General features: G+C 69.6%; 3 protein-coding genes across 3 annotated transcripts in view; 1 reads left to right on the top strand and 2 right to left on the bottom strand.

Annotated features, from left to right (window-relative positions):
• Positions 1-1,671: 1,671 nt before the first annotated feature.
• EMC10 (ER membrane protein complex subunit 10) lies at positions 1,672-11,551 on the bottom strand. The gene is made up of 7 exons (XM_072847632.1): positions 11,408-11,551; positions 9,066-9,132; positions 8,850-8,962; positions 7,424-7,528; positions 5,492-5,673; positions 3,325-3,418; positions 1,672-1,770 (listed from the first exon to the last, which is right to left on the bottom strand). Exons 1-7 carry the CDS (start codon positions 11,510-11,512, stop codon positions 1,672-1,674), a joined length of 765 nt encoding a protein of 254 aa, XP_072703733.1. The 5' UTR covers positions 11,513-11,551.
• A 157-nt stretch (positions 11,552-11,708) lies between these two features.
• On the top strand, positions 11,709-13,935 carry GARIN5A (golgi associated RAB2 interactor 5A). Its single transcript, XM_072847635.1, is given in 4 exon segments — positions 11,709-11,913; positions 13,406-13,504; positions 13,506-13,546; positions 13,629-13,935. Coding segments are annotated over 4 exon segments (489 nt in total). The 5' UTR covers positions 11,709-11,829; the 3' UTR covers positions 13,894-13,935.
• Positions 13,936-15,572: 1,637 nt separating this feature from the next.
• Positions 15,573-23,382, bottom strand: part of MYBPC2 (myosin binding protein C2) — a 46,299-nt gene continuing 38,489 nt past the window's right edge. Inside the window, exons 24-29 of the mRNA XM_072847639.1 lie at positions 21,146-21,285; positions 20,593-20,752; positions 18,805-18,941; positions 17,594-17,780; positions 16,633-16,664; positions 15,573-15,636 (exon numbers count right to left, since the gene is read on the bottom strand). Of these exons, the coding sequence (XP_072703740.1) occupies positions 16,654-16,664; positions 17,594-17,780; positions 18,805-18,941; positions 20,593-20,752; positions 21,146-21,285 (635 nt within the window). The 3' untranslated portion in view covers positions 15,573-15,636; positions 16,633-16,653. The remainder of the gene's footprint in view (positions 15,637-16,632; positions 16,665-17,593; positions 17,781-18,804; positions 18,942-20,592; positions 20,753-21,145; positions 21,286-23,382) is intronic.

Below are 23,382 nucleotides of genomic sequence, written 5' to 3' on the forward strand. Positions count from 1 at the left end.
GGCCGGCTCGCACACTCCCTGCCGCGCGCTCGCACGCGCCTCTCGCACGCGTGTGCCCGTTTGCACGCGCCCCGCGCACGCCTGCACACGCGTGTGCCCGGCCCTGGGCCCCACGTGCGCCGGGGCGGAGGGCACCGAAACGAGGCCGAACGAGGCCGAACGAGGCCGCGGGTCCCTGGCGGCACCGCTCGCACACGCGTGTGCACCGCCCCGCCCTCCGCCGTGCCTGGCGCACACGCGTGTGTGCGTGGGGGGGCGGGGGGGAGACACACGCGTGTCGCACACGTGGCCGAGCCGGCGGGCGCAGGGGAGCTGGCACACACGTGTGCGGCACACACGTGTCCCCACGGGCGGCCGGCGGCGGGCACACGCGCGTGCACGCGCCGTCGCACGCCCACACCCAGCGCGGTGTCACGCGTGTCACCGTCACCCCCCCCCTCCTTTTGCACGGGGGGGCGGGGGGGGGCCTTGCACGATCTCCCCCCCCCCCTTGCACAATCCCCCTCCCCCTTGCACGGAGCTCCCCGGTGCCTCCCCCGTTGCACGGCCCCTTTGCACGAGCGCCCCGCGTGCACACCCCCCCCGCGTGCCTTGCACGTCGCACGGCCCCTTGCACACGCGTGTCCCCATTGCCCCGTGCTCCCTGGTGCATCGCACGGTTGCACGGTCCCCTTGCACGCCCACCCCTTGCACGCCCCCCCCTTGCACGCCCCCCGCCCCTTGCACGCCTCTCCCTGGCGCATTGCACGCTCCCCCCCGTTGCACGCCCCTCCCCGTGCCTTGCACGCCCGCCCGGCCCCGTTGCACCAGCTCCCCCCGCCCCTCCCGCCGCCTTGCACGCCCGTTACACGGCCCCGTTACACGCATCCCCCTCCTCCCGTGCCTTGCACGCCCCCGGTGCGCCGCCCTCCCCGCCGCCGTGCACGGCCCCGTTACACCGACCCCCCCACCCGTGCCTTGCACGCCCTGCCGCGGTGCACGGCCCGGCCCCGTTGCACCGCCACCCCCGTGCATTGCACGGCCGCCTTCCCCCGCCCCCCCCGCCGTTGCACCGACCCCTTCCCCCGTGCCCCGCCCCGGTCCCGGTCCCGGTCGGTACCTGCCGGCGGTGCCGGGCGCGGCGGGGCGGCCCCGGGCAGCGGCCGAGCGGAGCCCCCGGCGCGGCGGAGCGGCGCGTCCCGGCCCCGCCCACCCGGCGGCCGCCTCCGCCCGGCCCCGCCCTCCGCCACGCCCACCGCCGCCGCCACGCCCCGCCACCCGGTACCGGCCGGCCCCGCCCACTCACCTCCTCCCCGGTACCGGCGCGCCCCGCCCCCTCCCCAAAACGTCCCGCCCCCTCCCGCCCCCACTCCCCAAAACGCCCCGCCTCCCGCCCAGCCCCGCCCACAAGGCTCCTTCCCCCGCCCACACACCGCCCCCTGCAATGCCCCGCCCACTACGGCAGCCCCACCCACCCACTCACACCTGGCCACCCCGCCCCCCCCACCGCGGGGAGACCCCGCCCTCCGGATGACCCCGCCCCCGCGAAGCCCCGCCCCACGCGAGGCCCGCCCCCCGCCAGGCCCCGCCCCCGCGCGAAGCCCCGCCCCAGACAGGCAGCCAGCTGGGGGTCACAGACCGGTTTATTCACTGCCCCCCCTCGCCCCGGGGGGATTGGGGGTCGGGTCGGTCTCACCTGCCCCCACCCCCCCACCCCCGTCCCCCCTTGCCCCCCGCGTCGGGGGCTCCGGACATCATGAGGAAGAGGACGATGGGGATGATGTACATCCACTGCGGGGAGAAAGGGGGGTGTCACCCCAATACACCCCCTTCCTGCTGACCCCCCAGAGCAGAAAACGGGGGGGCGGGGTTTGGGGGTGGCAAGGGGGGGGGGGGCCTGGGGAGGTTTGGGGGGGAGAAAGGGGTTTGGGGGCCCAGGAGGGGTTTGGGGACCCCAAGGGCTGGGGGGGGCACAGGAGTTGGGGGAGCTGGGGGCCCAGGAGGGGTTTGGGGACCCCAAGGGCTGGGGGGGGGGGGGCACAAGAGGAGTTGGGGGAGCTGGGGGCCCAGGAGGGGTTTGGGGACCCCAAGGGCTGGGGGGGCACAAGAGGAGTTTGGGGGAGCTGGGGGCCCAGGAGGGTTTGGGGACCCCAAGGGCTGGGGGGGGTTCTGCTGGTAAAAACAGGGTGGATTTTGGGGGCCAGGACAAAAACTGGGGGTCTGGGGCTGCCGTGGGGCTCCGGAGCTCCCCTGGGACCCCAGACGATGTGGGGCCCCAGCCCGGGGTGGGTTTTGGGGGCACGGGGTGTTTGGGGGCACCCAGGGGTGGGTTGGGGGGCGTAGGGGGGTTGGGGGTCCCAGGGGGTTTTGGGGGACATGGAGGGGTTTTGGGGGCACCCAGGGGTGGGGTTTGGGGGGGGGGGGTGGGGGACACAGGGGTTTGGGGCACCCAGGGGTGGGGTTTGGGGGGCCTGGGGGGTGGGGGACACAGGGGGTTTGGGGCACCCAGGGTGGGTTTAGGGGCCCAGGGGGTTTGGGGGGCCCAGGGGGGTTTGGGGGACATGGAGGGTTTTGGGGCACCCAGGGGTGGGGTTTGGGGGGCCTGGGGGTGGGGGACACAGGGGGTTTGGGGGCACCCAGGGGTGGGGTTTGGGGGGCCTGGGGACACAGGGGGTTTGGGGGCACCCAGGGTGGGTTTAGGGGCCCAGGGGGTTTGGGGCCCAGGGGGATTTTGGGGGACAGGGAGGGGTTTGGGGCCCAGAGGGAGGGTTGGGGGCACCCAGGGGTGGGTTCTGGGGGCCTGGGGTCCCGGGGGGAGGTTTGGGGGTCAGGGGGATTTGGGGGGGCGTGGAGGGGTTGGGGGCACCCAGGGAGTTTGGGGGGCCCAGAGAATTTTAGGAGACACGGGGGGGGGTTGGGGGCACCCAGGGGTGGGTTTTGGGGGCTGGGAGAAGACGGGGGGGAGGGGTTGGGGGTGCCCAGGGGTGGGTTTGGGGGCCCAGGGGGGTTTTGGGAAGCCTGGGGGGCACTGGGGGACCCGGGGGGGGGGGTTGGGGGCCCAGAGGAAGAGGTTGGGAACACCCAGGGGTGGGTTTTGGGGGCTGGGAGGACCTGGGGGAGGGGGGGTTGGGGGTGCCCAGGGGTGGGTTTGGGGGGCCCAGGGGGTTTTGGGGAGCCTGGGGGGCACTGGGGACCTGGGGGGGGTTGGGGGGCCGGGAGGAAGAGGTTGGGAACACCCAGGGGTGGGTTTTGGGGGCTGGGAGGACCCGGGGGGAGGTTTGGGGGTCAGGGGGATTTGGGGGACACGGAGGGGGTTTGGGGGCCCGGGGGTTTGGGGCCACGCACGTATTTGGCGAAGAAGGACTTCTGCTCCTGGGGGTTCTTGGCGCGCTGGGCCTGCTCCTGCTCCAGGTGCCGGATGAAGGCGGCCGTCTCGGGGCTGGGGGGGCCGGGGGGGTCACGGGCTCCCCCAAACCCGGCACCCCCCCTCCGCGGGGTCCCCCCCAATGTCCCGTCCCGTCCTCAACCGCAAGCAGCCCCCCCAAAAGGCAGGCCTTGAAAGAGCCCCTAAAATGTCCCACACCCCCATGTCACCCCCCAAATGTCACCCCCAATGCCACCCCCCAAATGTCACCCCACCCCCAAATGTCACCCCCAATGTCACCCCCCAAATGTCACCCCCACCCCAAATGTCACCCCCCAATGTCACCCCCAAATGTCACCCCACCCCCAAATGTCACCCCCCAAATGTCACCACCCCCAAATGTCACCCCACCCCCAAATGTCACCCCCAAATGTCACCACCCCAAATGTCACCCCCAAATATCACCCCACCCCAAATGTCACCCCCCAATGTCACCACCCCCAAATGTCACCCCCACCCCCAAATGTCACCCCCAAATGTCACCACCCCCAAATGCCACCCCCACCCCCAAATGTCACCCCCACCCCAAATGCCACCCCCCAAATGTCACCCCCACCCCAAATGTCACCCCCCAAATGTCACCCCCAAATATCACCCCCAGTGCCACCCCCACCCCCAAATGTCACCCCCCAATGTCACCACCCCCAAATGTCACCCCCCAATGCCACCCCCAAATGTCACCCCCACCCCCAAATGTCACCCCCCAATGCCACCACCCCCAAATGTCACCCCCCAATGTCACCCCCCAATGTCACCCCACCCCAAATGTCACCCCCCAATGTCACCCCCAATGTCACCCCCACCCCCAAATGTCACCCCCCAATGTCACCCCCCAATGTCACCCCACCCCAAAGTCACCCCCCAAATGTCACCACCACCCCCCAATGCCACCCCCACCCCCAAATGTCACCCCCCAATGTCACCCCCCAATGTCACCCCACCCCCAAATGTCACCCCCAATGTCACCCCCCAAATGTCACCCCACCCCCAAATGTCACCCCCAATGTCACCCCCAAATGTCACCCCACCCCCAAATGTCACCACCCCCAAATGTCACCACCACCCCCAAATGCCACCCCCACACCCAAATGTCACCACCCCCAATGTCACCCCCCAATGTCACCCCACCCCCAAATGTCACCCCCCACACAGATGTCACCACCCCCCACAGATGTCACCTCCCCCCAAATGTCACCACCCCCACCCCCAGCACCCATGGGTCCCCCCAAAATGTCCCCCCAGCGTCACTGTGTCCCCTGCCCCCACCCAGTGTCATCCCATCCCCTTGTGCCACCCCCCAGCGTCACCGTGTCCCCTCCCGTGTCCCCATGTCCCCACCCCACGGCGTCCCTGCGTGTCCCCCCCATGTCCCCTCCGTCACTCACGTGGCAGCAGACGGGGGCTGGCACAAGGCCACCAAGGTGCTGGAGACCCCTATGGGGACGTCCTCCCCCGTGTCCCCCACCGTGTCCCCATGTCCCCATCCTGTCCCCACCCTGTCCCCACCACGTCCCCGTGTCCCCACCGTGTCCCCACGTCCCCCGTCACTCACGTGGCAGCGGGCAGCGGCTGCCGCAGGGCCACCGAGGTGTTGAAATCCTCCAGGTCCACGTCCTCCACCGTGTCCCCACCGTGTCCCCGCATCCCACGGTGTCCCCACCGTGTCCCCAGGCCCCACCCTGTCCCCACCGTGTCCCCACCGTGTCCCCACCGTGTCCCCCGTCACTCACGTGGCAGCGGGCAGTGGCTGCCGCAGGGCCACCAAGATGTTGAAGACCTCCAGGTCCACGTCCTCCACCGTGTCCCCCACCGTGTCCCCGCATCCCACGGTGTCCCCACCGTGTCCCCAGGTCCCACCATGTCCCCATCGTGTCCCCACCGTGTCCCCACGGTGTCCCCCGTCACTCACGTGGCAGCGGGCAGCGGCTGCCGCAGGGCCACCGAGGTGTTGAAGACCTCCAGGTCCACGTCCTCCACCGTGTCCCCCACCGTGTCCCCGCATCCCACGGTGTCCCCACCGTGTCCCCAGGTCCCACCATGTCCCCACCGTGTCCCCACCGTGTCCCCACGGTGTCCCCCGTCACTCACGTGGCAGCGGGCAGCGGCTGCCGCAGGGCCACCGAGGTGTTGAAGACCTCCAGGTCCACGTCCTCCACCTCCGCGCCCCGGCAGGTCCCCGGCACGGCCACCACCCCCAGGGCCACCACGTTCCCGGCCACGTCCACGTGCACCGTCAGCTGGTCCGAGAGGTGGGACTCCACCAGGGCACACTGCGGGGACACGGGGGCCACGGGGTGACGGGGGGCACCGGGGGACAGCAGGACATGGGTTATGGGGGGACAGGGGACATCGGGGGACACACGGGGGACAGGGACACCAGGGGGACACGGGGTGACAGGGACACCAGGGACACGGGGGACAGGGGGCACTGGGGACACGGGGGACAGCAGGACATGGGTTATGGGGGACAGGGGACACCGGGGGACACGGGGGACGGGGGCACCGGGGGACACGGGGGATGGGGGCACCAGGGACAAGGGACACGGGGGACAGCAGGACATGGGTTATGGGGGACAGGGACACCGGGGGGACACGGGGTGACAGGGGGCACCGGGGGACACGGGGGGACAGGGACGCCGGGGGGACACGGGGGACAGCAGGACATGGGTTATGGGGCGACAGGGGACATCGGGGGGACACGGGGGACGGGGCACCGGGGGACACAGGAGACAGCAGGACATGGGTTATGGGGGACAGGGACACCAGGGGGACACGGGGGACAGGGGGCATCAAGGGGACACTGGGGGGCAGGGGTGACGGGGGCGAGAGGGACAAGGGACATGGGGGGGACAGAGGGACACGGGGTGACAGGGGCACTGGGGGACACAGGGGACAAGGGACATGGGGTGACAAGGGACATCAAGGGGGACACTGGGGGGCAGGGGGTGACGGGGGCACAGGGGACAAGGGACGGGGGGACAGGGGGACATGGGGGGGACGGGGGACATGGGTTATGGGGGACAGGGGCCACCAGGGGGACGTGGGGTGACGGGGGGCAGAGGAGGGGACACACGGGGTGACAGGGGACAGAAAGGGGGCGCAGGGACACCAAGGGGGACATGGGGGCAGCAAGGGGGGTGGGGTGACAGGGGGCCCCGAGGGGGCAGGGGGGTGCAGCAGCGGGGACATGTGGGGCGGGGCCAGGGGGACATGGGGGGGGGAATGGGGCGGGGCCAGGGGCGGGGCCAGGGGACATCGGGGGAATGGGGCGGGGCCCAGGGCCTGGGGCGGGGCTAGGGGGACATCGGGGGAATGGGGCAGGGCCGGGGCGGGGCCAGGGGACATCGGGGGAATGGGGCGGGGCCGGGGCGGGGCCAGGGGACATCAGGGGGTGGGGGGAATGGGGCGGGGCCCGGGGACATCGGGGGGTGGGGGGAATGGGGCGGGGCCCGGGGGCGGGAGCCAGGGGGACATCGGGGGAATAGGGCGGGGCCCGGGGCGGGGCCAGGGGACATCGGGGGAATGGGGCGGGGCCCGGGCGGGGCCAGGGGGACATCGGGGGGGGAATAGGGCGGGGCCCGGGGCGGGCCAGGGGGACATCGGGGGGAATGGGGCGGGGCCGGGGGACATCGGGGGAATAGGGCGGGGCCCGGGGCGGGGCCAGGGGACATCGGGGGGGAATGGGGCGGGGCCCGGGGCGGGGCCAGGGGACATCGGGGGGAATAGGGCGGGGCCCGGGCGGGGCCAGGGGACATCGGGGGGAATGGGGCGGGGCCCGGGGCCGGGGCGGGCCAGGGGGACATCGGGGGGGGAATAGGGCGGGGCCCGGGGCGGGGCCAGGGGACATCGGGGGGAATGGGGCGGGGCCGGGGGGACATCGGGGGGAATAGGGCGGGGCCCGGGGCGGGGCCAGGGGGACATCGGGGGGAATGGGGCGGGGCCCGGGGCGGGGCCAGGGGGACATCGGGGGTGGGGGGGAATGGGGCGGGGCCCGGGGCGGGGCCAGAGGCCCCCACGTACCGCCCGGACGAAGGAGGTGACGTACCCGGCCCCGCCCTCCTCCCCGGGGGCCGGGGGCTTCCGGGGGATCCGCACCCGGTACAGCCCCTCCCGGGCGGCCACCTCCTGGGGGACAGGGACAGCGTCGGCCCCAGGGCCCGGGACCCCCCCAAACCCCCTTGGGACCCCCCCAAACCCCTCGGGGACCCCCCCAACCCCCGGGACATCCCCAAAACCCCCGGGGACCCCCAAAGCCCGGGACACCCCAACCCCGGACCCCCCAACCCCCGGGCCCCCCAAAACCCCTCTGGGACCCCCAACCCCGGGACACCCCCAAACCCCCGGGGACCCCCAACCCCGGAACACCCCGAAACCCCCGGGGACCCCCAAAGCCCGGGACACCCCCAACCCCGGGCCCCCCAAAACCCCTCTGGGACCCCCAACCCCGGGACATCCCCAAAACCCCTCTGGGACCCCAAACCCCCGGGGACCCCCAAAGCCCAGGACACCCCCAACCCCGGACCCCCAACCCCGGGACCCCCAAACCCCTTGGGACCCCAAGCCCCCTGGGACCCCCAAACCCCCAGGGCTCCCCAAGCCCCCTGGGACCCCCAAAACTCCCATGGGACACCCCCAACCCCCGGGACCCCTGAAACCCCCCGGCCCCCCAAAAACCCCCTGGGATGCCCCAAACCTCCCTGGGACCCCAAAATGCCCCTGGGCCCCCCAAGCCCCCTGGGACTACCCCAAAACCCCTGGGACCCCCAAAACCCCCTGGGACCCCCAAGCCCCACCCGGCATCCCCCAAATCTCCCTGGGACCCCGAAAACCCCCAGGCCTCCCCAGGGCCCCCTGAAACCCCCCCGGGACCCCCCAAAACCCCTGGGACCCCCCAAGCCCCCTGGGACCCCTGAAACCCCCCAGACCTCCCCAAGCCCCCCCAGGGCCTCCTGAAACCCCCGGGACACCCCAAAACCCCCTGGGACCTCCTGAAACCTCCCTGGGACCCCCAAAACCTCCCTGGGACCCCTGAAACCCCCCAGGGCCTCCTGAAACCCCCTGGGACCCCCGAAACCCCCTGGGACCTCCTGAAACCCTCCGGGGCCCCCAAAACCCCCGGGGCCCCCAAGCCCTCCTGGGACCCCCGAAACCCCCCAGGCCTCCCCAAGCCCCCCAGGGCCCCTGAAACCCTCCCGGGACACCCCAAAACCCCCTGGGACCTCCTGAAACCCACCTGGGACCCCAAAACCCCCTGGGACCCCAAAACCCCCTGGGACCCCTGAAACCCCCCAGGCCTCCCCAAGCCCCCCAGGACACCCCAAAACCCCCTGGGACCTCCTGAAACCCCCTGGGACCCCCAAAACCCCCTGGGACCTCCCAAGCCCCCCGGGGCCCCAAAACCCCCTGGGCCCCCCAAGCCCCCAGGGACCCCCCAAGCCCCCCCGACCCGCAGGTGGTTGCGCTCGTCCTCGCTGAGCTGCTTCTGGGCGAGCGTCAGGCCGGGCTCGGCGCCGGGGGTCCAGGTCAGCGTCCCCCGCTTGCGGAACCGGGGGCTGTCATCTGGGGGGGGGGGGACACACGACACGCACGGGGGGGTTGGGGACCGGCTCAGCGTCCCCAGTGTCACCCCCCCCCGTCCCCCGTCCCCGTGACCCCCACTCACCCAGCTCGAAGGAGTGCTCCAGGGTCAGGGTGAGCCCGCAGGCCTCGGCGTCGCGGCCCTCGCCCGGCTGGGGGGGACAGGGGGGGACAATGGGGACAGGGAGGGGCCAACGCCTCCGCCGGGGACACCGGGACGGGGACGCGGGGACGCCCCCCGAGAGGGGACACGGGGACGGGGACGGGGACACCCCCCCAGAGAGGGGACACGGGGACAGGGACGGGGACACCCCCCCAGAGAGGGGACACGGGGACGGGGACGCCCCCCCAGAGAGGGGACACGGGGACGGGGACGCCCCCCTTGTCCTCATGAATATTAACGACTAGCCAAGGCTCATACCCACCCCTCATGAATATTAACGAGCTAGGCAATTGTGTCCACCCCTCATGAATATTAATGAGCTAACTAAGGCTTATGCCCACCGCCATAATTAATGAGCTAGACAAGACTTGTGTCCACCCCTCATGAATATTAATGAGCTCTGCAAGAATTGTGCCCACCGCCATAATTAATGAGCTAGACAAGACTTGTGTCCGCCCCTCATGAATATTAATGAGCTAGACAAGGCTTTGTGCCCACCCCTCATGAATATTAACGACTAGCCAAGGCTCGTACCCACCCCTCATGAATATTAACGAGCTAGGCAATTGTGTCCACTCCTCATGAATATTAATGAGCTAACTAAGGCTTGTGCCCACCGCCATAATTAATGAGCTAGACAAGACTTGTCTCCGCCCCTCATGAATATTAATGAGCTAGACAAGGCTTTGTGCCCACCCCTCATGAATTTTAACGACTAGCCAAGGCTTGTACCCACCCCTCATGAATATTAACGAGCCAGGCAAGGTTTGTGCCCACCCCTCATGAATATTAACGAGCCAGGCAAGGTTTGTGCCCACCCCTCATGAATATTAACAAGCTAGACAAGGCTTTGTGCCCATCCCTCATTAATATTAATATATAGCAAATACTTCTACCTGGCTCTCATGAATATTAATAAGCTAACCAAGGCTTGTACCCACCCCTCGTGAATATTAATGAGCTAGACAAGGCTTGTACCCACTCCTCTTGAACATTAACAAGCTAGGCAAGAATTGCACCCACCCCTCATGAATATTAACAAGCTAGACAAGGCTTTGTGCTCACCCCTCATGAATATTAAGCTAGACAAGGCTTGTACCCATCCCTCATGAATATTAACGAGCTACCCAAGAGTTGTGTACCCAGCCCTCATTAATATTAATGATATAGCAAATACTTCTACCCAGCCCTCATGAATATTAACGAGCCAAGCACCCGTGGTGCTGAGTCCCTCATGAATATTAATGACTGACACTAATAACCAGTAGTTCATGAATATTAATGTATTACCAGGGGTACAGCCTGCCCTCTCACAAGCATTACCCACCCACTCGTGAATATTAATGAGCTGACAACCAACAGGACCCCCCTCCTGAATATTAATGAGATGTCACCTGACAGTCTATCTCTATCCTTACTGTTAATGAGCTGTCGCTTGGCAGAGACCGCCCCTCCTTAATATTAATGAGCTCCGGTGTGGCAGTGTCTGCCCCCTCCTTAATGTTAATGAGCTATTCTTTGGTAGTGCCCGCCTCCTCCTTAATATTAATGAGGTGATCTTTGGTAGTGTCTCCCTCTCTCTTAATATTAATGAGCTGTTCTTTGGTAGTGCCCACCCCCTCCTTAATATTAATGACCTCCAGTTTGGCAGTGCCCACCCCTCCTTAATATTAATGAGCTCTGGTGTGGCAGTGCCCACCCCCTCCTTAATATTAATGAGCTCCGGTGTGGCAGTGTCTGCCCCCCTCCTTAACATTAATGAGCTGTTCTTTGGTAGTGCCCGCCTCCTCCTTAATATTAATGAGCTAATCTTAGGTAGTGCGTGCCTCCTCCTTAATATTAATGAGCTGCTCTGTGGTAGTGTCAACCCCCTCCTTAATATTAATGAGCTGCTGCTTGGTAGTGCACACCCCCTCATCCATCTAAGCCGCTGCGGGAGAGTGCCCGCCCCCTCCTGAATATTAATGAGTTGACACTCGACGGACTCCGCCCCCTGATTAATATTAATGCGAGGTCATTGCAACAGACCCCACCCCCTTACGACTATCAACGAGCGGGCTCGGGGCAGCGACCCCGCCCCCTCATTACTATTAACCAGCCTCCCCGCGGGAGGACCCGCCCCCTCATCAACATTCACCCGCCGCCTCAGGGCAGGGCAGGGCAGGGCACGGCAGGGCCCACCCCCCTCCCTCCTCCCCCTCCCGGGGCGGGACCCGCCCCCTCCCGGCCACGCCGCAGGGCAGCCCCGTCCCGCCGCCGCTCACCCGCAGCCCGAGGCCGCCCCGGCAGCTCCCGCCGCCGCCCAGCGCCGCCGCCGCCGCCCCCAGCAGCGCCAGCACCAGCGCCGGGGCCGCCCGCCGCGCCGCCATCTTGGCCGCGCGGGGCACGACGGGGCGGCGGCGGCGACGGCGCGGGGCACGACGGGGACGGCGGCGGAGCGGGGGCGGGGCAACGCGGGGAGGGGGCGGGGCAACGCGGGGAGGGGGCGGGGCTGTCGCGCGCCCTTCCCGCCCGCAGCGCCGTGGTGCGCGAGGCCGCGGGCGCCATCTTGAGGCGTCCCGGCGCCATCTTGAGCGGCGGCAGCGCCGCCTGCCCGGGGCCTCCCCGAGCCCCTCCCGGGGCTTCCGTGAGCCCTTCCCGGGCCTCCGTGTCGTCCCCGGGCCGGTCCCCCGCCTCCTGCCCCGGTATGGGTCGGCTGTGGCGCTGCCTGGCCCAGGGGGAGTACTGGCAGCTGCGGGACTGCCCGCTCTTCGAGAGCGACTTCCTGCAGGTGAGGGGAGGGCCCGCGTCCCCCTCCCGCCCATGGCCCCTCGGCCGTGGCCCCGTGGCCCCCTGGGCTGTGTCCCCACGGCCAGGGCCTTGTCCCTCCTGGCCTCTGTCCCCTCAGCTGGGGCCGAGTCCCCTCAGCCCTGGCCCCATGTCCCCTCAGCTGGGCCATGTTCCCCCCCCCCAGCCTATGTCCCCTTAGCCACGGCCCTGTGTCCCCTCAGCCACGACCCTGTGTCCCCTCAGCCACGGCCCTGTGTCCCCTCAGCCACGGCCCTGTGTCCCCGCCAGCCTCTGTCCCCTCAGCCCTGGCCCTGGCCCCCTTGCCCGTGTCTCCACAGCCATGGCCATGTCCCCCCACCCTACGTCACCTCAGCCATGGCCCTGTGTCCCCACAGCCATGGCCTCGTCCCCTCTGGCCTGTGTCCCCTCAGCCGTGGCCATGTCCCCCTGCCCATGTCCCCTCAGCCACAGCCCTGTGTGTCCCCCCCACCCGTGTCCCCTCAGCCGTGGCTGTGTCCCCCTGCCCGTGTCCCCTCAGCCACGGCCCTGTGTCCCCCCACCCGTGTCCCCTCAGCCGTGGCTGTGTCCCCCTGCCCATGTCCCCTCAGCCATGGCCCTGTGTCCCCTCCTTCACCCATGTCCCCTCAGCCATGGCCCTGTGTCCCTCCCACCCGTGTCCCCTCAGCCGTGGCCGTGTCCCTCCCGCCCGTGTCCCCTCAGCCACGGCCCTGTGTCCCCTCCTTCACCCATGTCCCCTCAGCCATGGCCCTGTGTCCCTCCCACCCGTGTCCCCTCAGCCACGGCCCTGTGTGTCCCCCCCACCCGTGTCCCCTCAGCCGTGGCTGTGTCCCTCCCGCCCATGTCCCCTCAGCCACAGCCCTGTGTCCCCTCCTTCACCCATGTCCCCTCAGCCATGGCCCTGTGTCCCTCCCACCCGTGTCCCCTCAGCCGTGGCCCTGTGTGTCCCCCACCCGTGTCCCCTCAGCTGTGGCCATGTCCCCCTGCCCGTGTCCCCTCAGCCACGGCCCTGTGTCCCCCCCACCCGTGTCCCCTCAGCCGTGGCTGTGTCCCTCCTGCCCGTGTCCCCTCAGCCACAGCCCTGTGTCCCCTCCTTCACCCGTGTCCCCTCAGCCACGGCCCTGTGTCCCCCCCACCCGTGTCCCCTCAGCCATGGCCCTGTGTCCCTCCCACCCGTGTCTCCTCAGCCACAGCCCTGTGTCCCCTCCTTCACCCGTGTCCCCTCAGCTGTGGCCCTGTCCCCCTGCCCGTGTCCCCCAGCCATGGCCCCCCACAGCCCTGTCCCCCCTTGCCTGTCCCCTCCCCCATGGCCCCCACAGTCCCGTCCCCCACCGGTGTCCCCTCAGCCGTGTCCCCCAACCCTTCTCCACAGCCCCCCATCTTCCTGACCCCCCCTTCCCCCCTCCCCTCGCTCCCCTCTACTGCAGCCCCGTCTGTGTCCCCCCGCCCCCCCAACCAGGTCCCCGTCCCCGCAGGTGACGCGGAGCGGCGAGGCGGCCAGCCGGGTGACGGTGGCCATCGCGGCCACCAGCCCCCTCCTCCCGCTCCCCGACCTCATGCTCCTGGCACGGCCGGTGCCGGCGTCGCCCCCAAACCGAGGAGCTCCAGCTGTTTGGGTGAGCCCCCATGCTCCCCTCCCTCCCCCCTCAGCACCCCAAAACTGGGACACCCCCTGACAGCCATATTCCTCCCCGCCAGGCTGCTGCCGCTCTCCTGCGTCCGTCTGTCCCTGCGCAGTCGCCGGCGTCGCCAGCTGCGGGCACGCCTGGCCACCGGCCGCACCTTCTACCTCCAGCTCCTGGCACCGCCCCGACGCCTCCATCGCCTCTTCGCCTGCTGGATCCGGCTCCTCTTCCTCCTCCGCGACCCCGGTGGGTGCCCCCCGGGACCCCCGGCCCCTCGGGGACTCCCCGGGGTGGTGGGGGACCCCCGGGACCCCGCTGGGGACAGGGCGGAGCTGTGAGAGGTGGCGTTTGTCCCCCTTCCCCCCCCCAATAAAGGTGTTGGTCCCCCCTATGCTGCGACCAGCCTTGCCTCGACCCCCCAGGAAGGACAGACGGACGTGGGGGGGCGCAGCCGGGGGTCACCCCACGCTTCACCCCAGCTTGGGGACCCCCAGGAAGGACAGACGGACGTGGGGGGGCGCAGCCGGGGGTCACCCCACGCTTCACCCCAGCTTGGGGACCCCCCAGGAAGGACAGACGGACGTGGGGGGGCGCAGCCGGGGGTCACCCCACGCTTCACCCCAGCTTGGGGACCCCCAGGAAGGACAGACGGACGTGGGGGCGCAGCCGGGGGGTCACCCCACGCTTCACCCCAGCTTGGGGACCCCCAGGAAGGACAGACGGACGTGGGGGGGCGCAGCCGGGGGTCACCCCACGCTTCACCCCAGCCTGGGGACCCCCCAGGAAGGACAGACGGACGTGGGGGGGCGCAGCCGGGGGGTCACCCCACGCTTCACCCCAGCCTGGGGACCCCCCAGGAAGGACAGACGGACGTGGGGGGGCGCAGCCGGGGGGTCACCCCACGCTTCACCCCAGCTTGGGGACCCCCAGGAAGGACAGACGGACGTGGGGGCGCAGCCGAGGGGGTCACCCCACGCTTCACCCCAGCCTGGGGACCCCCAGGAAGGACAGACGGACGTGGGGGGCGCAGCCGGGGGTCACCCCACGCTTCACCCCAGCCTGGGGACCCCAGGAAGGACAGACGGACGTGGGGGCGCAGCCGGGGGTCACCCCACGCTTCACCCCAGCCTGGGGACCCCAGGAAGGACAGACGGACGTGGGGGCGCAGCCGGGGGTCACCCCACGCTTCACCCCAGCCTGGGGACCCCCAGGAAGGACAGACGGACGTGGGGGGGCGCAGCCGGGGGGTCACCCCACGCTTCACCCCAGCCTGGGGACCCCCAGGAAGGACAGACGGACGTGGGGGGGCGCAGCCGGGGGGTCACCCCACGCTTCACCCCAGCCTGGGGACCCCCAGGAAGGACAGACGGACGTGGGGGGGCGCAGCCGGGGGTCACCCCACGCTTCACCCCAGCCTGGGGACCCCCCAGGAAGGACAGACGGACGTGGGGGCGCAGCCGGGGGTCACCCCACGCTTCACCCCAGCCTGGGGACCCCAGGAAGGACAGACGGACGTGGGGGGCGCAGCTGGTGGGTCACCCCACTCTTCACCCCTCTCCCCCATCCTGGGGACCCCCAGGAAGGACAGACGGACATGGGGGGGGGGGGCGCAGCTGGTGGGTCACCCCCACTGTCACCCCAGCCTGGGGACCCCCAGGAAGGACAGACGGACGTGGGGGCGCAGCCGGGGGTCACCCCACGCTTCACCCCAGCCTGGGGACCCCCAGGAAGGACAGATGGACGTGGGGGGCGCAGCTGGTGGGTCACCCCACTCTTCACCCCTCTCCTCCAGCCCAGTGCCCCCCAGCAAGGACAGACGGACGTGGGGGGGCGCAGCCGGGGGTCACCCCACGCTTCACCCCAGCCTGGGGACCCCCAGGAAGGACAGACGGACGTGGGGGGGGGGCGCAGGCAGTGGGTCACCCCCACTGTCACCCCTCTCTGCCAGCCTGGGGACCCCCCCGACCCCCCCTGTCCATCAGCAGCCCCCCCAAAAGGACAGACGGACACGGGGGGGTGCAGCCAGGAGCTGGGAGCTCCGTTTATTCCCGGGGGGGCACCTCTGCCCGCCTCCTCCGGCCCTGGGGGGGGTGTCACAGGGGAGCTGCACCCCCAAAATTAAGCACCCACCCCCCAAATGAATCCCCCCACTAAAGCACAACCCCGCCGACATTAAACGTCCGCCCCCCCAGAATAAAACACCCCCAAGTTAAACACAGCCCCCAGTTAACCCCCCAATTAAACCCCCAATTAAACACCTCCCAATTAACCCCCCAATTAAACACCTCCCAATTAACCCCCCAATTAAACTCCTCCAATTAAACCCCCAATTACACCCCTCCAATTAAACCCCCAATTAAACCCCCCAATTAATCACCCCCCAATTAACCACCTCCCAATTAACCACCCCCAATTAATCACCCCCCAATTAAACACCTCCCAATTAACCCCCCCAATTAAACTCCTCCAATTAAACCCCCCAATTAAACCCCCAATTAAACCCCCCAATTAATCACCCCCAATTAACCACCTCCCAATTAACCACCCCCAATTAATCACCCCCCAATTAAACACCTCCCAATTAACCCCAATTACACCCCTCCAATTACCCCCCAATTAAACCCCCCAATTAACCACCCCCAATTAATCACCCCCAATTAAACACCTCCCAATTAACCCCCAATTAAACCCTCCAATTAAACCCCCCAATTAACCACCTCCCAATTAACCCCCCAATTAAACCCCCCAATTAAACCCCCCAATTAAACCCCCCAATTAACCATCTCCCAATTAACCCCCCAATTAAACCCCCAATTAAACCCCCAATTAACCATCTCCCAATTAACCCCCCAATTAAACCCCCCAATTAAACCCCCAATTAACCACCTCCCAATTACCCCCAATTAAATCCCTCCAATTAACCCCCCAATTAACCCCCAATTAAACACCCCCCAATTAAACACCCCCAATTAAACACCCCCCAAATCAAGCGTACACCCCCAAATTAAACGCAGCCCCCCAAATAAAACACGCACCCCAAAATTAAACACCCCCCCCCCAAATCGCGCCCCCCTCACCATCCTCCTTCGCTGTCGCCTTCACTGGGGCACTGCGTGGGGAGAGACGGGTTGGGGGCTGCCCCTGCCCCCCCAGACCCCGGGGTGCCCCCCAGACCCCAGGGTGCCCCCCAGATATCAGGGGACCCCCCCAGATATCAGGGACCCCCCCCAAATATTGGGGACCCCCTGCACCCCATATCGCCCTCACCGAGCAGTGCTGCTGTCCCCCTCCAACACCCCGGGGTGCCCCCAGACCCCGGGGTGCCCCCCAGATATCAGGGGACCCCCCAGATATCAGGGACCCCCCAAACATCAGGGACCCCCCAAATATTGAGGACCCCCCTGCACCCCATATCCCCATCTCGCCCTCACTGAGCGGTGCCGTTGCCCCCTCCAACACCCCGAGGTGCCCTCCCAGCCCCGGGGTGCCCCCAGCCCCCAAAGTGCCCCCCAGATATCAGGGACCCCCCAAAACATCAGGGACCCCCCCAAATATCGGGGATCCCCCGCACCCCATATCCCCATCTCGCCCTCACCGAGTGCCCCCCCAGCCCATTGCCAGCACCACTGCCCCCTCCAACACCCCGGGGTGCCCCCAGCCCCAAAGTGCCCCCCCAGATATCAGGGACCCCCCAAACATCAGGGACCCCCCAAATATCGGGGATCCCCCCGCACCCCATATCCCCATCTCGCCCTCACCGAGTGCCCCCCCCAGCCCATTGCCAGCACCACTGCCCCCCCAGCCCCGGGGTGCCCCCAGACCCCAAAGTGCCCCCCCAGATATCAGGGACCCCAAACATCAGGGACCCCCAAATATCGGGGATCCCCCCCGCACCCCATATCCCCATCTCGCCCTCACCGAGTGCCCCCCCAGCCCATTGCCAGCACCACTGCCCCCTCCAACACCCCGGGGTGCCCCCAGACCCCGGGGTGCCCCCCAGATATCAGGGCCCCCCAGATATCAGGGGCCCCCCCGCACCCCGAATCTCCAGCTTGCACTCGGTGAGCGCCTCCCCCAGCTCGTTGACGGCCCGGCACCCATAGGTGCCCCCGTCGAAGGGCCCGGGCTTGCGGATGTGGAGGGTGAGGACCCCCTGGCTGTGGCGGGCCAGGAACCGGGGGTCCTCCCCGATGGCCACCTGGTTCTTCAGCCACACCACCTTGGGCTGGGGGGGGCACGGGTGAGGGACCCCCAAACGCACCCCAAACCCCCCCCAAGTGCACCCCAAAATGCACCCCAAACCCCCCACCCCTGGTTCTTCAGCCACAGCACCTTGGGGGGGGGGGGAACGGGGTGAGGGACCCCCAAATGCACCCCAAAGTGCACCCCAAAACCCCCCACCCCTGCTTCTTCAGCCACACCACCTTGGGGGGGGGGGCACGGGGTGAGGGACCCCCAAATGCACCCCAAACCCCCCAAGTGCACCCCAAAATGCCCCCCAACCCCCCCACCCCTGGTTCTTCAGCCACAGCACCTTGGGGGGGAACAGGTGAGGACCCCAAACGCACCCCAAAGTGCACCCCAAAACCCCCCACCCCTGCTTCTTCAGCCACACCACCTTGGGCTGGGGGGGGCACGGGTGAGGGACCCCAAAACTCCCCCAAAGTGCACCCCAAAACCCCCCACCCCTGGTTCTTCAGCCACACCATCTTGGGGGGGGCACGGGTGAGGACCCCCAAACACACCCCAAACCCCCAAATGCACCCCAAAGTGCACCCCAAAACCCCCACCCCTGCTTCTTCAGCCACAGCACCTTGGCCTGGGGGGCACGGGGTGAGGACCCCAAATGCACCCCAAACCCCCCAAATGCACCCCAAAATGCACCCCAAACCCCCACCCCTGGTTCTTCAGCCACAGCACCTTGGGCTGGGGGGGCAGGGTTAGGGACCCCAAAACTCCCCCACCCCCCAGCACCCCCAAACCCCCACCCCGGTTCTCCACCCCCAGCACCCCGGGCCGGGGGGGGGCAACGTTGTGGGCACCCCAAAACCCGCCCCCCAACCCCCTCCCCAAACCGCCCCCCAAAATCCCTCCCACCTTGGGCTGCATCCACAGCACCTTGGGCTGGGGGGGGGGGGGGGAAGGTTAGGGACCCCAAAACGCCCCCCAAAGTGCACCCCAAACCCCCCACCCCCAGCACCCCGGGCCGGGGGGGGGGGGGGAAGGGGGGGGCACCCCAAAACCCGCACCTTGGGGTGCCCGCGCACGGCGCAGTTGAGGGCCGTGGTGTAGCCGGCCACGGCGCTGCGGTCCACCAGCGGCGTCAGGAACTGGGGGGCCGAGCGGAAGTCGTGCTCCTGGAACTTGGGGGGCTTCAGGGTCAGGCCTGGGGGGCCACACACAGGGGGCTGAGTTGGGGGGACCCCCCCCCCTCTTCCCCATCCGGACACCCCCAAAACACCGGGGGGACCCGAGTGTCCCCGGGGGGGGGAGCTGGGGGTCCCTCGGTGGGCTGCCAGGGGTGGGGGCAGATCTTTGGGGTGCCCCCCAAAATCAGGAGGGGACCCACAAGTCTGGGGTGCCCCCCAAAACCAGGAGGGGACCCACAAGACTGGGGTGCCCCCCAAAACCCGGTGGGGGGGAACCCAGGTATGTGGGCAGCCCCCCAAAACTAGGAGGGGACCCCCAACCAGGAGGGGACCCCCAGGTCTGGGGTGCCCCCCCAAACCAGGAGGGGCCCCCCCTATCTGGGCAGCCCCCAAACCAGGCCACCCCCTGCCGTGCACAGCCCCCGCCCCCCGCAAAAGGGGACCTGGGTCGGGCCCGTAACCCCTGAACCCCCAAATCCCGCAACCCCCTGCACCCTGAACCCCCCAGGCCCCCCTGAACCCCCAAACCCCTGAACCCCCAACCCCCGAGCCCTCAAACCCCTGAATCCCCCTGAACGCCTGAACCCCCTGAACCCCGAAACCCCCTGAACCCCAACCCCCTGAACCCCAAAACCCCCAAACTCCCTGGAGCCCCGAACCCCCTGAACCCCAAACCCCCTGAATCCTTGAACCCCCAAACCCCCCTGAACCCCTGAACCCTCAAACCCCCCAAACCCCCGAACCCCTGAACCCCTCTGAACCCCAAAACCCCCTGAATCCGTGAACCCCCTGACCCCCGAACCCCCAAGCCCTCCTGAACCCCCAAACCCCCTGAAATCCCCCGGACCCCAAATCCCCTGAACCCCCAAACCCCCTGAACCCCGAACCCCCAAACCCCCCAAACCCTCAGCCCCTCCCCGAACCCCTGAACCCCCCGAACCCCAAACCCCCTGAATCCCTGAACCCCCGAACCCTCAAACCCCCGAACCCCCTGAAATCCCCCTGAACTCCCAAAGCCCCCCAAACCCCTGACCCCCTGAACCCCCAAACCCCCAAACCGTCAAACCCCCGAATCCCCGAACCCCTGAACCCCCTGAACCCCAAACCCCCTGAACCCCGAACCCCCAAACCCCCGAACCCTCAACCCCCCGAACCCCTGAACACCCCCGAACCCTCCGAACCCCCAAACCCCCTGAGTCCCTGAATCCCCCGAACCCCCTGAACCCCCAAACCCCCTGAACCCCCTGAAATCCCCCTGAACTCCCGAAGCCCCCGAACCCCTGAACCCCCCTGAACCCCCAAACCCCCAAACCCCCCAAACACTCAACCCCCAACCCCTGAACCCCTGAACCCCCCGAACTCCCTGAGCCCCCGAGCCCCCAAGCCCTCCTGAACCCCAAACCCCCTGAAATCCCCCGGACCCCAAATCCCCTGAACCCCAAACCCCCTGAACCCCAGAACCCCCGAACCCCTGAACCCCCCGAACCCCCGAACCCCCAAACCCCCCGAACCCCGAATCCCTGAACCCCCTGAACCCCAAACCCCCTGAGTCCCCGAACCCCCAAATCCCCCAAACCCTCAACCCCCGAACCCCTGAACCCCCCGAACCCCCGAACCCCCTGACCCCCTGAGCCCCCAAGCCCTCCTGAACCCCAAACCCCCCCGTACCGGGCCGGGGCACGCGCGCGGTGTTGGCCGAGAGCCCCGGGAGCTCGCTGGCCCCGCACTGGTTCTCGCTGAACACGCGGAACCGGTACTCGTTGCCCACCACCAGCCCCGGCACCGTGCAGCGGGGCGGGCGACTGTGCTCCAGCACCGTGTACCACTCCTGCGGGCGACCAACCGGCTGGGGGGCCACCACAGGGCTGGGGGGCCACCACGGGGCTGGGGGGCCACCATGGGGCTGGGGGCGAGGAGAGGGGCCGGGGGCAACCGCGAGGCCGGGGGCAGCGGGGTGGGCGGCTGTGCTCCAGCACCGTGAACCACTCCTGCGGGCGACCAACCGGCTGGGGGCCACCACGGGGCTGGGGGCGAGGAGAGGGGCCGGGGGGCAACCGCGGGGCCGGGGGGCAGCGGGGTGGGCGACTGTGCTCCAGCACCGTGTACCACTCCTGCGGGCGACCAACCGGCTGGGGGGCCACCACGGGGCTGGGGGCCACCAGGGGCTGGGGGGCGGGGGGTTGGGGTCGGTCGGGGGCGGGGCAGGGGGCGGGGCGCTGACCATGCTCCTGGTGTCGGCCTTCTGCACGCTGTACCCCGTCACCTCGCTGTTGCCGTCGTCCTCGGGGGGCTCCCACTGCAGCGCCGCGGTGCAGCCCCACACCTCCAGCACCCGCACCCCCCGCGGGGCGCCCGGCCGCTCTGCGCCACGGCACCCACGGCACCGTCACGGCACCCACGGCCACGGCACCCAGCACCCACAGCACCCACGGCACCCAGCACCCACGGCACCCACGGCACCCACAGCACCCAGCACACCGGCACCCACACCTCCAGCACCCGCACCCCCCGCGGGGCGCCCGGCCGCTCTGCGCCACGGCACCCACGGCACCGTCACGGCACCCACGGCCACGGCACCCAGCACCCACAGCACCCACGGCACCCAGCACCCACGGCACCCACGGCACCCACAGCACCCGGCACCGGCACCCACACCTCCAGCACCCGCACCCCCCCCGGGGCGCCCGGCCGCTCTGCGCCCCGGCCCCCACGGCCCCGTCCACGGCACCCAGGGCCGCGGCACCCAGCACCCACAGCACCCACGGCACCCAGCACCCACGGCACCCACGGCACCCACAGCACCCAGCACACCGGCACCCACACCTCCAGCACCCGCAACCCCGCGGGCTCCGGCCGCTCTGCGCCACGGCACCCACGGCACCGTCCACGGCACCCACGGCCACGGCACCCAGCACCCACAGCACCCACGGCACCCAGCACCCACGGCACCCACGGCACCCACAGCACCCGGCACCGGCACCCACACCTCCAGCACCCGCACCCCCGCGGGCGCCCGGCCGCTCTGCGCCACGGCACCCACGGCACCGTCACGGCACCCACGGCCACGGCACCCAGCACCCACAGCACCCACGGCACCCAGCACCCACGGCACCCACGGCACCCACAGCACCCAGCACACCGGCACCCACACCTCCAGCACCCGCAACCCCGCGGGGCGCCCGGCCGCTCTGCGCCACGGCACCCACGGCACCGTCACGGCACCCACGGCCACGGCACCCAGCACCCACAGCACCCACGGCACCCAGCACCCAGCACCCACAGCACCCGGCACCGGCACCCACAGCACCCACGGCACCCAGCACCCACGGCACCCACGGCACCCACAGCACCCGGCACCGGCACCCACACCTCCAGCACCCGCACCCCCGCGGGCGCCCGGCCGCTCTGCGCCACGGCACCCACGGCACCGTCACGGCACCCACGGCCACGGCACCCAGCACCCACAGCACCCACGGCACCCAGCACCCAGCACCCACAGCACCCGGCACCGGCACCCACAGCACCCACGGCACCCAGCACCCACGGCACCCACGGCACCCACAGCACCCGGCACCGGCACCCACACCTCCAGCACCCGCACCCCCGCGGGCGCCCGGCCGCTCTGCGCCACGGCACCCACGGCACCGTCACGGCACCCACGGCCACGGCACCCAGCACCCACAGCACCCACGGCACCCAGCACCCAGCACCCACAGCACCCGGCACCGGCACCCACAGCACCCACGGCACCCAGCACCCACGGCACCCACGGCACCCACAGCACCCGGCACCGGCACCCACACCTCCAGCACCCGCACCCCCGCGGGCGCCGGCCGCTCTGCGCCACGGCACCCACGGCACCGTCACGGCACCCACGGCCACGGCACCCAGCACCCACAGCACCCACGGCACCCAGCACCCAGCACCCACAGCACCCGGCACCGGCACCCACAGCACCCACGGCACCCAGCACCCACGGCACCCACGGCACCCACAGCACCCGGCACCGGCACCCACACCTCCAGCACCCGCACCCCCGCGGGCGCCCGGCCGCTCTGCGCCACGGCACCCACGGCACCGTCACGGCACCCACGGCCACGGCACCCAGCACCCACAGCACCCACGGCACCCAGCACCCAGCACCCACAGCACCCGGCACCGGCACCCACAGCACCCACGGCACCCAGCACCCACGGCACCCACGGCACCCACAGCACCCGGCACCGGCACCCACACCTCCAGCACCCGCACCCCCCGCGGGGCGCCCGGCCGCTCTGCGCCACGGCACCCACGGCACCGTCACGGCACCCACGGCCACGGCACCCAGCACCCACGGCACCCACGGCACCCAGCACCCAGCACCCACAGCACCCGGCACCGGCACCCACAGCACCCAGCACCCAGCACCCACGGCACCCACGGCACCCACAGCACCCGGCACCGGCACCCACACCTCCA

The sequence above is a fragment of the Ciconia boyciana genome, chromosome 28 (genome assembly GCF_034638445.1).
Source record: "Ciconia boyciana chromosome 28, ASM3463844v1, whole genome shotgun sequence".
Lineage (NCBI taxonomy): Eukaryota > Metazoa > Chordata > Aves > Ciconiiformes > Ciconiidae > Ciconia > Ciconia boyciana.